The sequence below is a fragment of the Episyrphus balteatus genome, chromosome 3, assembly GCF_945859705.1.
Source record: "Episyrphus balteatus chromosome 3, idEpiBalt1.1, whole genome shotgun sequence".
Lineage (NCBI taxonomy): Eukaryota > Metazoa > Arthropoda > Insecta > Diptera > Syrphidae > Episyrphus > Episyrphus balteatus.
This window is the reverse complement of record NC_079136.1, coordinates 120,577,753-120,590,813: the sequence shown is the minus strand read 5'-3', so window position 1 is coordinate 120,590,813 and position 13,061 is coordinate 120,577,753. Positions and strand designations below refer to the sequence as shown.

At 30.3% G+C, this 13,061-nt stretch overlaps 1 protein-coding gene across 1 annotated transcript in view; it reads left to right on the top strand.

Annotated features, from left to right (window-relative positions):
• Positions 1 to 1,012: 1,012 nt before the first annotated feature.
• Positions 1,013 to 13,061, top strand: part of LOC129915291 (protein dissatisfaction) — a 40,912-nt gene continuing 28,863 nt past the window's right edge. Inside the window, exons 1-2 of the mRNA XM_055994777.1 lie at positions 1,013 to 1,091; positions 7,270 to 7,350. Of these exons, the coding sequence (XP_055850752.1) occupies positions 1,082 to 1,091; positions 7,270 to 7,350 (91 nt within the window). The 5' untranslated portion in view covers positions 1,013 to 1,081. The remainder of the gene's footprint in view (positions 1,092 to 7,269; positions 7,351 to 13,061) is intronic.

Sequence of the window (13,061 nt, the reverse complement as noted above, 5' to 3'; positions counted from 1 at the left end):
TGAATGTGGGCGTATATTTTTCCATCGTTTGCTGCAGTAAGCTAGTATATTTCCTGACTTTGTTTCTCTTTCTCTCGAGAGAGCATCAGTGTAAAATGAGATTGAGATTTTTGAGAGTTTATATCTATACAAGAGGACCTATAGTTGGTATAGGAAGGAAAAGAAGCGCATCCTTTTTCTCATTCCATATTATTTTTTTTTTTAACTTTTTCGACTTTAATTTTTTTTTTTTTGTATTTTAGTCGGGAAAAGCTAGTTGGATATTTTTTCTTGTCGGTACTGACTGTGTGTGATTGTTGTGCGTGTGCGGTAGAAGTAGCAGGCAAGGACGACGAAGAGTGTGAGAGAAATCCTGTGGCCAATGTCAGAATTTATCGTTAAAAACGGGGGTGGATATGGTACAAGTTGGTATGGTGGTTGGTTGGTTTGGTTTCGGTTGTTTTTTTTTTTTTATAGAACAAGCAGATGGTATATCACCATCATCATCATCTTCATCACAACATCACAACGTTGGGTAGGTAGATAGTAAAGAGTATGAACTTTTCATATCAATGTCGGTCGTCGTCATCGTTGTTTTGTTGTCATCATCTATCAAAAAGGATGTCAGGGAAACCAACCAGCCAACAGAAACCGAAACAGAAGCAGCAGCAGCAGCCACATTTTCGAGTGGAAGATAAGTCGTGTCGGAGTCACTGACTGTGCAAAGTTACCGTGAGAAGGACGTGTTATACTCTCGAATTGTCATTTAAACTTGAATTTTGTTTTGTTTTTTCGATTTTCGCGGCGCTGTTGGATGGTATTCGTTTTCGAAAAAAAAAAGAAATAGTTCCGTGAAAATATTTTCAAATAAGACTTTTTTTAAATAAATTTTTTAAAATGCATATTGTTGAGCGAAAATAAAAAAAAAATTGGAATTGGAAATTTTGTGAAAATAAGTGGAATTAGAAAAATAAATATATTTTTTGTGGAAAAATAAAAACGAATTAAAAAAAAAAATAATAATTTTGTTTAAGAAAGAAGTTAGTGCAAAACTGCTGTCGCCCTGGATACTTTAGGATTTAAATATTTCCATCAACGGAAAATGGGAACAGGTAGGTGTTGGTTCCTGTTTTTTTTTTTTTGTTTTGTTTTGGATTCGGTTGGTGTGTTTCTTTTTACCTATGTATAAAGTCATTAAATCAGAAAATCTTGGTAAAGCCGTCGGCAAGGCAGTTTTAAAGAATAAAGTAAATCGTTTTTTTTTTTTTAGTTGAACGATGTCAAATATTGATGCGAAACAAACGCTGACGTAAAATCTGTGTTTTATGCTTATGCTTGGCGACGGGTATTTATTTTCTAGAATTTGATACCCAATTACTAGACATGAGTAAAATAATTGCAACGACTACTATTTTGCATTTAAATGTACCTATTTGTTTGTAGTAAAATAAAAAAACAGATTGATAAATCGCTTTTTAGCATGCATGAAATCACTTCCCGACGGAGACGACCGACTGCAGGAAACGGTGGCGACAGCGTTTTTGTATGAAACAAAATTGTAACCTGAACGTCGATGTTCCGAATTGGATTTTATTTCATACAAAAATACTTTCGTCAGCGTTTTTATTTGTCGTCGGTTGTCCTTTTTTTTGGAAAAGTTTTAATTGGTCTCATTTAAACAAAAGAGCTGAGCAACAAACTTTATTTTCTTTAAATTTTTTTTTAATATTTTGTTTAAAAATTAATTGACTGTGTTTCTTATTAAAAAAAAATTACTACGTCAAAAAATAATGACATTAATCAAATGAAAACATTGGCAGACGGCGTAAAGCCATGTTATAAAATGAATTGTTGAATGAACAAGAAAATTTGACTAATAAAATTCATTTTATAAATTGAATTGAAAACACAGTACTAAAGTCTTTTTCACCTTCCGTTGAACATTAAAATTTGATCAATTCCGTCAATTTCTATATGTCCATTTGTACATCGGAACTAGGCCCTAAACCGATGGATGGATTTGCTTGAAACTTGAATTGAATGATTTTTGAGTAATTTCCAAGGCCCTTGTTTTTTTTTTATCTCGTTTTCACCCTTTTTCTTCTAAATTATAATGGGTCAAGTCCATTTGAAATTTGTGCATTATGCAGAACTTTGAAAAACACTTTCTCAGAAACTAAAGGAACTTTTGAAAAAAAAATGTCTCTATACATCCAAAATGTCTTTCTTTATTCTATTCAAGATAAAAATAAATACCAAATATTATTATGATTATTATTTCGTTGATTTCTGGCTTAAAACAGAAAAATTCAGAGGTCAAAATCTTTCTGAACTAAGCCAACTTTGAAAAACTAAGAACGCCAGCGTGTTCAGCATACTCGAATTATCTTTAGTAGATATGCCTACTGTAAGAAGAAAAAAATCTGAAACAGCGTTACTTATATCGCACCCTCAGTGCAAAACAGCGATAAGTCAAAAAATGTCATTTTTGAGTTAATGATGAGTAAATTTTGCTTTTTAAATTATCTTCATTTTGAGGGGCTTGTCGTTTACATGAACGAAAAATTCGAAAGATTATGACTGTTTAGGTATATTAAAAGTTAAACTCTTTCATAATTTCCAGTGCAAAACACAGCTAACACAAAATGCTCACGTTTTTTCTTCAGTAATTTCAATGCAAGACAGAGATTATCCAAAATTGTCTCATAAATCACACTGATTTTCTCATTTTGAAAAAATTAGTGCCAAAGAGCGATAAACCAAAATAGTTCTGGTTTTTTCTCTGAATGTTTCAATGCAAAAGAGCGATAATTGAAAAAAGATTTTTCTTTTCTTATTATTTATATTATTTAGCCCTAATTTTTCAATCGTCAGTTAGACTATCAGAAGAATAAATGTCAATATAAAAAAAAAAACTTTTATTCCTAGGAATAAGCTCTAACTGAGGTTTATCTGACTATTGAAAAATTGGCCCTCAAACAAATTTGAAAAATAAATAATGTATTAAAAATACAAAATAAACATAATGGTTCTTGTAATAAAGCTTTGACATTATGGAAATTGCTGTCGCATGGAAAGTTATAGGAGAATGTTTACAGTCAGTATTTTCAAGAAGCGTTTTCTCGAAATGGAGTTTTATGAGTTTTCGCTCTTTTGCACTGAGGGTGCGATATGTACATATAACTATCTTTAGTTCCGTAAAAATGCCCTTTAAGAAATAAGAAGGTAAACGAATGTATTGGTTTTAACGTTGAAAAGTGAAGTGCCCAAAATGTCTCTCACAATCACAATTGAGAATTGAGAAATCCTATAGAAGAAAATGTGCTTCACATTTTTTTAAGAATGGCCATCCATCTTAATGGACAAATACGCAGCTGTTAAGATAAAAAAGGACTCGATGAGTACCTAGAATGTTAAAATTTGCGACATTTCCGAATTCTTCCACTTGAAGATAAGTTTCGTTGATCTTTCTTTACGTTCATTTGATTTTTTTTTTTATTTATCTTATAATAAATAATGACAGTATGAAGTATTCTAAAAAGACAAAGTTTAATTCTTTTTAGAAATTTTACAAGAAAAAGAAAAAAAAAATATAAAAATTTATATAAGGTACCTACATATTTTAAATGGCTTGACCTAAAAAAGAAGTATACCCATTTTTGTCATTGTTAGAAACATAATGTTTTAATAGGTATATTATAAAAATATTCAAACATAAAAAAAAAAAAATACATTACAATACAATGCAATAAACATAATAGTTCGACAAAAGATGTTGTACATAATTGTGACGGTTTGGTGATGAAATCTACAACCATTCTAGATCAAATTGAAAATATCGGTTGTCGATCACAATTAGATTTCTATACCTAACAAATTTTTTGAAAATGTAAACTGCGATTACTTTTTGAAAAAAAAGGTCATGGACCGATTAAAGTTTGGTAGTTTGGTATGATCGATTAAAATATGAGACAGAACCATATTATATCAGGAGTGACTTTTTAAAAGGAGATAAAATCACTTTTCACTTTTTTTTTTTAAACAAAGTATGTAGCTTCTGCACATTACAACGCTTAATTTAACAAGTCAAAGTTAAACAAAAACAGTGAATTGATCCCAAAAAATATACACTGAAAACTGATGAAAATTAAAAATCGTATGAAAAATCACAGTTTTATTTTTTTAGTTTTTCGATTTTCTGAGAAATGACATAAAGATTTCCTTTAAAAAGTCACTCTTCAATTACTCTTCAGAGATACTCCGAACGATTTTTGAATTTAATATTAATTAAAGTAGCAAGACCTCGTATTTACTAACTTTCTGTAAAAAGTTATTACAGACATTACTTGAAATTCTGAAACCTTTTTTTATGTTTTGATTTTTAAAATCATTTTTAATCAATAAAATTTTTAAAAATCGGGTAAAATGCAAAAAAGTATTCTAAAATTGCAAAGCCATCGTTATCTTTTTTTTATTCATTTCACTACTTTTTATGTAGAATTTTACTTTTGTTACAAAAACTCAATTAATATTTTTCCAGCAAATACCAAAATTAATAAAAAAAATAAAGTTCGTTGCTCAGCTCTTTTGTTTAAACCAAAAAGCGCCTATTTATCTAATTTCGAGTTCGAATCGTAGCACTCACATCAACAAAAAGTTAAATTGTTCTATTCACTTTAACACCAGATATTATTAATGATGTTCAACACATTTGACACATTGTTGTTATGGTTTTAGACATGATTTAGAGCTAATACACCGAAAAAAAAATTTGATAATAACAGCTATCAAATTAACATTTTTGAGTGACACAAGTCTTCGGTTTCGCGTAACTTTGAAGCTCGTAACTCTGTCGCCCGTAACTCTGGTATTTGAACTTCGTCGGTTTCCCGTAATTTTTCAATGCATCGAAAGAGGAGTGCTATTACTGTTATCTTTAAACATAAAATAAGATGATTCCATACTTTTGCTTGTAATTGAAGATTTAGCTCAACCTGAGTTGTCCTATAATATTCTTCTAGAAGTTATTGAAAAAATGTATAAATCAATAGATAATTTTTAGCTCATCATTTTAATACTTTTATTAATTTTTTTTTCTTCTGGTGTATATGCTTTATGCATAAATTGTATTACATCATTTACATCTTCAAATTTGAAGGACCTTCCAAAGCATATTGCTTTTCCCGTAAAATAGCCAAAGCAAACATTCCCAAACAACACTTGAACTCTTTTGAATTATACTTTTTTGTTCCCACCAAACTTCAATCATATAAAAAACCATCTCCAACAACCAACATAACAATACCCTTTTTTTTGTATTTCAAACAATAAAAAAAAAAAACTGTAGCAAGGACCTTTTAAAAAAATATTTGCTACTAAAGTTTCTCTATTCTATTCCAAATCACACGTTTATGTTTTCTTTTAAAATAAAAAAACAAAAAAAAAAAAATTAAATTCAATACTTAACACTCTCCCTCTATTCTATATCTATTGTCCTTTTGGCATTGCGGCTACTATTCCACTCAACGTAGAACAATAAGTTTCCCATCACAAAATCATCATCAATATAGCCTGCTGGTTATAAAGTTTTAAAATCAAATCAAAACAAAAACCACCACCACCGCCTCGCCTATTTAAATAAAATTCAATTTTCAAAAACACCTAAATATATCCTTTGTGTCCATGTCTATAATAGAAAGGACCAACCCCCTCAACAAAAAATGTGAATTTTCAATTTGACACTTGAAACATCGAGCAGGCAATTGAGCAATATAAAAGCGCATGAAATAGCAAAACGTGACACCGTTTAAATGTCAACCCCTTGTATTTTGACAAGTGTCAAATTGATGATTACCTTAGACTTAGAGAGGGCAAACATCAACACCCTCTACCTCTCTCTATCTTTTGATTTGGTTTCGGACAACGACGCACATACATCCTTCTGGAACAAAGGGATTAGAATCATACACACACTCTTGTGAGGGACACTTGTGAAAAAAAAGTGTTGCTTTTGCAACCAAAGAGTGTGAGGGCAGACAACCGAATAAAATGCAAAGAAAAAAAAATTAAATCAACAAAAAAGGACGAAAAAGGACGCGTGTGTGTTTCGACTGAAATCAAGGACTAACCACTTTCGATGAAAAAACTAATTTTCTACGTAATCCTGGATAATTTCATTTAAATCCAATCCTTCATAGTATTAATCAGGGGTGGATTTGTAATTTGACAAATAAGGCGCAAAGTTCAATGGGGCTCTGTTTTATTTTGAGTTTTAAGCAACCAGAAATTATAATTGAAGAGCTTTTACTAACCATCGAAGAACTATTAAAGGAAATCACCAAATAAAGAACAAATAGATGGGGCCCTTTTTTACTTCTGCTTCAAGGCCCTTTAAATACTAACTCCGCTCCTGATTTTTAGCGACCACATTTGTTGCGTGTGTTTTGTGCGTACGCATTCAGTAAAGGTGTTGAATATCTTTGCCAAGATAAATAGAAGCTAATTCATTTCGGTTCGGTTTTTTTTGTTGATGAATTTTGCTATGCTAGTCTTGCTAAACAAATCCTTTTTTCTGTCGAATAACTAATTAAGGACACCCTGAAGTCTTTTTTGCTATTTTTTTTTCTTTGAAACTGACACAATAGTCATGGGAAAATCACCACTAGGTGGCAATTAAACAAGAAAGACAAAAAAAAAAGGATTCACAAACATTATAAGCGCAGCGCGAAAGAAACCCAAAGATACTGGAGCAAAAAATCAAAAAAAAAAAAAAAAAAAAAAAACTGCAAGAAATCTTTTGGAGTAAAAAGGATTTTCTTGTCCTTCACCGGCGGCGGCTGGCGTCATCATCATCGTCACAATATTTTTTAGCTTGGGGAGAAGCACAATGTATAAGGGAAGGGAAACACTTTAATTTAGTTGCTTTGCGCCAAAAACCACCGCATCCACTTAACTCTTCTTCGTATTCAATTAAAAGTGAAGTATTTTTTTTTTTTTTCGTAGAAAAGTAGAAAAGGAGGAGAGGTAGATTAAAAAGGATGACGTGTAAGGAAGTTCTTTTCCTTGTTTTAGTTAAAAGAAAAAAAAAAATACGAAAACATTTTTATGTTTTAAGGCAAAAGAAAAGTTCTTATGTCGCATGATGCGATAAAGACAGAGAGTGTCATTTTTTCTCTTAAAGGAATTAAAGGATTAATATCCTTTTTACAAATATTTTTTTTTTTTCTAAATCATTTTCAGTTGAGTGTTATGTTGGTATTAATTTTTTTTGTTTCTATTTTGTTTTTATAGGAGATCGCCTTCTGGACATTCCATGTAAAGTTTGTGGAGATAGAAGCTCAGGAAAACATTATGGAATATACAGCTGTGATGGTAAGTTTAAAATTAAAAGAATAATTGTATACGAATTTTTTTTTTTTATTAAATCACATATTTTCAAAATAGCATTAATTGACTTAGAATTTCAAATAAAGTCGAATTGTTACCGTCAATTTAGAATCCGTCTAAAATATGTGAAGAAAAAAAAATTATTATAGGTATGAGAGTTCCTACTTTCAAAACGCAATTTTGAGTTTGAGAAAAGCAATTATTTCACAAGCCGCTTTTTGTTTTGTTTTTGTCTCAGGTGTTTTTCTGACCTTAAAGAGAAGCCTTTCTTTGTCCAGAGATGACAGATTTGGGATGTTTAATTTTTGGAATAGCGAACTCTTGTTTGATCTGCTCGCATATTCTTCAATGTGTAAATTTGTTCAGTTAAAAACACAACTACACAAGTAAATGCTCATGGCCAGGGCTGCCACCTTACTCCTTTAGCAGTAGATCTACTGCGTTTTAGCCTAAATGAAAATCTACTGCGCAGCAAAACGAATCTACTTCCCTTTTAAAAATTTTAATAGTACCTAACCAAAGTTTGATTTTTGTGCATTTTAAATACTGAGCCACGTTCACTCACTCTAAATGTATTCACTGAAAAATTCAAATGCAGCCCTATCGTGAGTTTTACGTGAGCAAAATCCCAAACGAAAAATTGAATTTGACTTGTGACTTGTGAGTTCCGGGCGAAAAGTTGTTCATGTTCGGAAATCTAGCCGTATTTTTAACTCTTTTTCAGGTAATTTGAGAAGTTGCCGACATCTTTTTGCTCAGTTTTATTTTGGCTACTGGTGAAAAGTGAAACTCGCAATACCTGTTAAGATTTCGGGCGAACAAAATGATGTGAAATGGCGTGGAACCGAAGATAGAGCTGTTTTGCTTTTTGTTTTACTGTTGAGCTAATTTTTGAGAAAACTTCTTTAGTAACGTAGTGATTTGAAACAAGATGAAACGAAAAAGCTACACGAAAAATCAATTGATTATAACTTTTTTGTTTTAATAGATAGACTACATGAAATTTATACAGTAGATAGGTAATTGAATAAATTATTATTGTGCAAAATTTCAATTAATTTCATATTTAAAATTCTGAGATAACGGTGAAAATATGTTCTTTTTCTAAACACGTTACATCTTTTGATCTAGAGCACATACAAAATGTGCTTTAATACGCATGCTGATAATAATACCTTTCATTTGATATATCGCACATAATGGTACGTGCTCTACCTCAAAACACCCGTGAAGATCTGTTGCCGATGACCAACCACCAGTGTAGGAAGTACCGTTATCTCAGTTTGAAATTTCGAAATGGTTGCCTTAAAAAAATTCTTCCTTTTTTTGTAGGCATGTTAGAAATATGATAAAAGGTGAAATAATAATGATATAAAATTTATTATAGGTTGTCATTTAAAAAATGGATTTAATGGCGTTAGAAGAGAAAAGAGCTTGATTGTTTTGCTTTTTTTATGAAAACTAATTGGGTTAAAACAATTCTAGCTCTTTTTGTGGATGTTGTATAGACATAGTCGATATAAATATTTTGAGCTGAAACAATAAGCTTTCAGATGGTATAAAATTTATTGTAGGTTGTCATATAAAAATAATGATGGAATAAAAAAAAAGTAAAATTTTTTCCATTTTTTTTTGCAAGGAAAATGATTTTTAAGGTTTCACTTCAACCACGTGTGAATTGCACACATGATTTTTTTTTTAATTTGTGTTGTAGTAAAATATATTTCTGTGATTTGAATGTTGTTTGTATATTTAAAAATCTACTGCGGTTTATTGCAATCTACTGCGCTTTTTCTTGAAATATACTGCGCTCAATTATCTTTGGGGTGGCAGCGCTGCTCATGGCCACACCAGCTATTTCTGTGTTATTCTAGAATTAAGAGACTTTTTGAGCGCTGAAGAATAGGCGAGCATATCAAAGCAGAGTTCCCTATTCCAAAATTTAAACATTTTCAAATAAAATGCGTGACAAACAAAACACTCATGCACATTATCTTCTCTATTAAAAAAGAAAGACGCAAGTTGACTACTCAAAGGCAAAACAATAAAAAAAAAATTAAATGGAAGCATTATTTTTAAAATCCTAAATTACCTATTACTTGTATTTATTTTTTCTTAAATGTCTATACATTATCTATGTATATTAGGGTGGGTCAACAAAATCGAAATTCGTTTTTTTTCGATTTTGTACTCCGAAAAATCGATTGCTACACACCTCTAGAATATACACTCCAAATATGAGCTCTTAATATTAATGGGAAGGTCCTCCGCTTCGCAATTTTCCATTTTTACATCAAGCTTCTACTAAAAAAAATTATTTTTTTTAAATCGACTTTTTAGCAAATGTCTTCACATATTCTTGTAGGAAATTTAACGCTCTACAAAAAAGGCCTTGTACACTTTTTTCCTTTATCTAACCGTTAAGTAGATTATATTTGAGGTCCAAAAATCGAGAAAATCCTCCAAAAATCGTTTTTTGTTCTTAATTTTGTAACAAATTGAAAAATTATAATAATCAAACGCGGAAGACATATTCTTGTAGAAAATAGATTGTTCCACAAAAAAGGTCTCATTAACTTTTTTAATTAATCTAACCATTCTAAATATATTCGAGGTCAAATTTAAAATAAAATTTAAAAACATTTTTTACTTTTCAAAATTTTCTAATTCACTGAAAATTCATTATTTTCAAATAAGCAAGATATATTCTTGTAGGGGATTAAACGTTCTATAAAAAAATCCTCGGAATCAAATTGATTGCTTTAACCCTTTAGAAGATATTCGTATCCAAACCAATGCCCACTGATTTCAGTAGTTTTCTAATCGACTCGTATGCATTGCGATTTGGATACGATTATCTTTTAAACGGTTAAAGCAAACAATTTGATTCCAAGGAATTTTTTATAGAACGTTTAATCCCCTACAAGAATATGTAAAGAAATTTTCGATTTAAAAAAAAATGATTTTTTTTAGTAGAAGCTTGTTGTAAAAATGTAAAATTGCGAAGCGGAGGACCTTCCCATTAATATTAAGAACTCATATTTGGTGTGTATATTCTAGAGGTGTATAGCAATCGAATTTTTGGAGTACAAAATCGAAAAAACGAATTTCGATTTTGTTGACCCACCCTAATGTAGGGGAGAGGTGCGGACAGTGAGACACCCTTTTTTTTAATTGGAATATCTTAGAATGTTTTCAAGATAGCCTAACCAAACTTTGAAGTCAGTTTAAGACATGTTTTATCTTAATGTTGCAAAAAAAGTAGTAGTTAAAGAATGAATGAGAGCATCACATTGGACTAAAATGTAGAAAAAGTCAAAACGTCTCACTGTTTGCAAGGGGTGCGATCAGTGAGACAGTCTTAGGTGAAACAAATTAACGAAACCGTCAAATAATTGGTAATTGACAAGTATACAGGGTGTCCCAAAAGTAATGGATCAAACGAAATATGCTGATAGGCCTACTTAAGGGCTCTCAGAATTTGGTAACTTGTTTATCCCAAATCCTTACGGTTTTCGATTTAATGCAATTCTTGTGAAATTTCGAAAAATCCCTACTTTGCAATAGTATTTTGCTTCTTGCGCCCACTATTGATTTTTGTTTTTAAAAATTCTTTTACAAAAACATTGCCAAATAATTAGGAACAATTTATTAATCAAAATATTTTTTATTCCATACGCCATTTCGGTGCAAATTAACTAACAGTTTCAAGTTTAATAAAAAATCAATTTCTAAATTTTATTTGAGAGCAACACCGCAAAAAAATTTGCACGGTGTGTGGATGGTTTATTATTTTAAAAAGTTGCCCTGTTATTGTCGTTTTCAAAAAAGTATAAAAGTTTCCCAAGTTGCAGTTAGATCGCAAAATATTACAATTTGAATTCAACAAAACAGGGTTTTTCAGAGCAAAAATACAAACAAAAATAGAGGCTTTTGTTCAAAGAAAAATAAACAAATAACAGTTCGAGAAAATGTGTTTATTTTTGGTTGTTTTTTGTTCTGAAAAACCCTGTTTTGTTGAATTCAAATTGTAATATTTTCCGATCTTACTGCAACTTGGGAAACTTTTATACTTTTTTGAAAACGACAATAACAGGGCAACTTTTTAAAATAACAAACCATCCACACACCGTTCAAATTTTTTTTGCGGTGTTGCTCTCAAATAAAAGTTAGAAATTGATTTTTTATAAAACTTGAAGCTGTTAGTTAATTTGCACCGAAATGGCGTATGGAATAAAAAATATTTTGATTAATAAATTGTTCCTAATTATTTGGCAACGTTTTTGTAAAAGAATTTTAAAAAACAAAAATCAATAGTGGGCGCAAGAAGCAAAATACTGTTGCAAAGTAGGGATTTTTCGAAATTTCACAAGAATTGCGTTAAATCGAAAACCGTAAGGATTTGGGATAAACAAGTTACCAAATTCTGAGAGCCCTTAAGTAGGCCTATCAGCATATTTCGTTTGATCCATTACTTTTGGGACACCCTGTATAATTAATTAATTTATGTTACTTTAACCCATTTTTTTCAAAAAAAAAAATAACAAAAAACCAAAAAAAAAACGAAAGAAAAAACACTACGAAATCATATTGAAGTCATTCTAAATTAATAGATTTTTTTTTAATCTATGTCTCACTGTTTGCTTTTTAATGATGTCTCACTGTTTACTTTTTGTCATTTTTCGGAAAAATAAAAAATTACAAAAAACGAGAAGGAATTCTAATTACATGATATTTTTTTATGAAAGAACATATAAATATAATACATTATGTAAAAAATGTTCTGTCCACTAACCAGATTTTTTTGTGTTAAACACTCTTTTTATAACACTCCAAAAACTACTTTCACCTAATTTTGTGTGATATTTTACGGTGTAGGAAAATGGACAGCTTTTATTTAGTCGGGACAAAATTAAAAGACGCAGACGGGGAAATAAACGTTTTGACCCAAACTAGCGTTACTGTGCTTATTTTCAGAAAAGAGAAAAATGGATTGTCTTACTGTTTGCACCTTTCCCCTATTTTTTTTTTTTTTTTTATACAATTTCAAACCCATTACAAAATATGTCACACCTTCTATATTCTAAAATTATAAAAATAAAGTTTTCGAATAAATACTTACCTACTGGAAACGTAATAAAAACTAACATATGACTTCTAACGTTGAAAGCCAGATAAATAAAAATGTAATTTTAAAAATATATTAACAACTAAATACATTAGGCGTTGAAGCTATTAAATATCTAATTTTGTGAATACCTAGCACAAAATCAAAAAAAAAAAAAAAAAAATTAAGCAACTGTGTCACACCCGTTACAATGTAAATACCTTAATACTAATAAACAAATGGTTTTGCTTACTAAGTATCCCAAAAGTCGTTCTTCATGGATTTGTTGGCTATCAAATATACACAATTCAGTAAAGCGACTGTAGCGCCACATTTATGTCATTCATATCGTTTTTCTCGATTTTTTGAGGTTAAAGAAATTTTTCTTCGAGAATTTGTTAACGGTGGTGTTGAATTGAAAAGATCTTATCTGAATTTAAAGCTTTTTAAAAAATGATGCAATTTTTTTTCGAGAAACCTTAGTTAGATCAATAAGCAATTGTGTGGACCTGAATAGGTAATTTGAAAAACTAATTTATTTTCGGTATTATAATAATAATGTCGGCCATGTAGAATGTAGGTGTCGCTA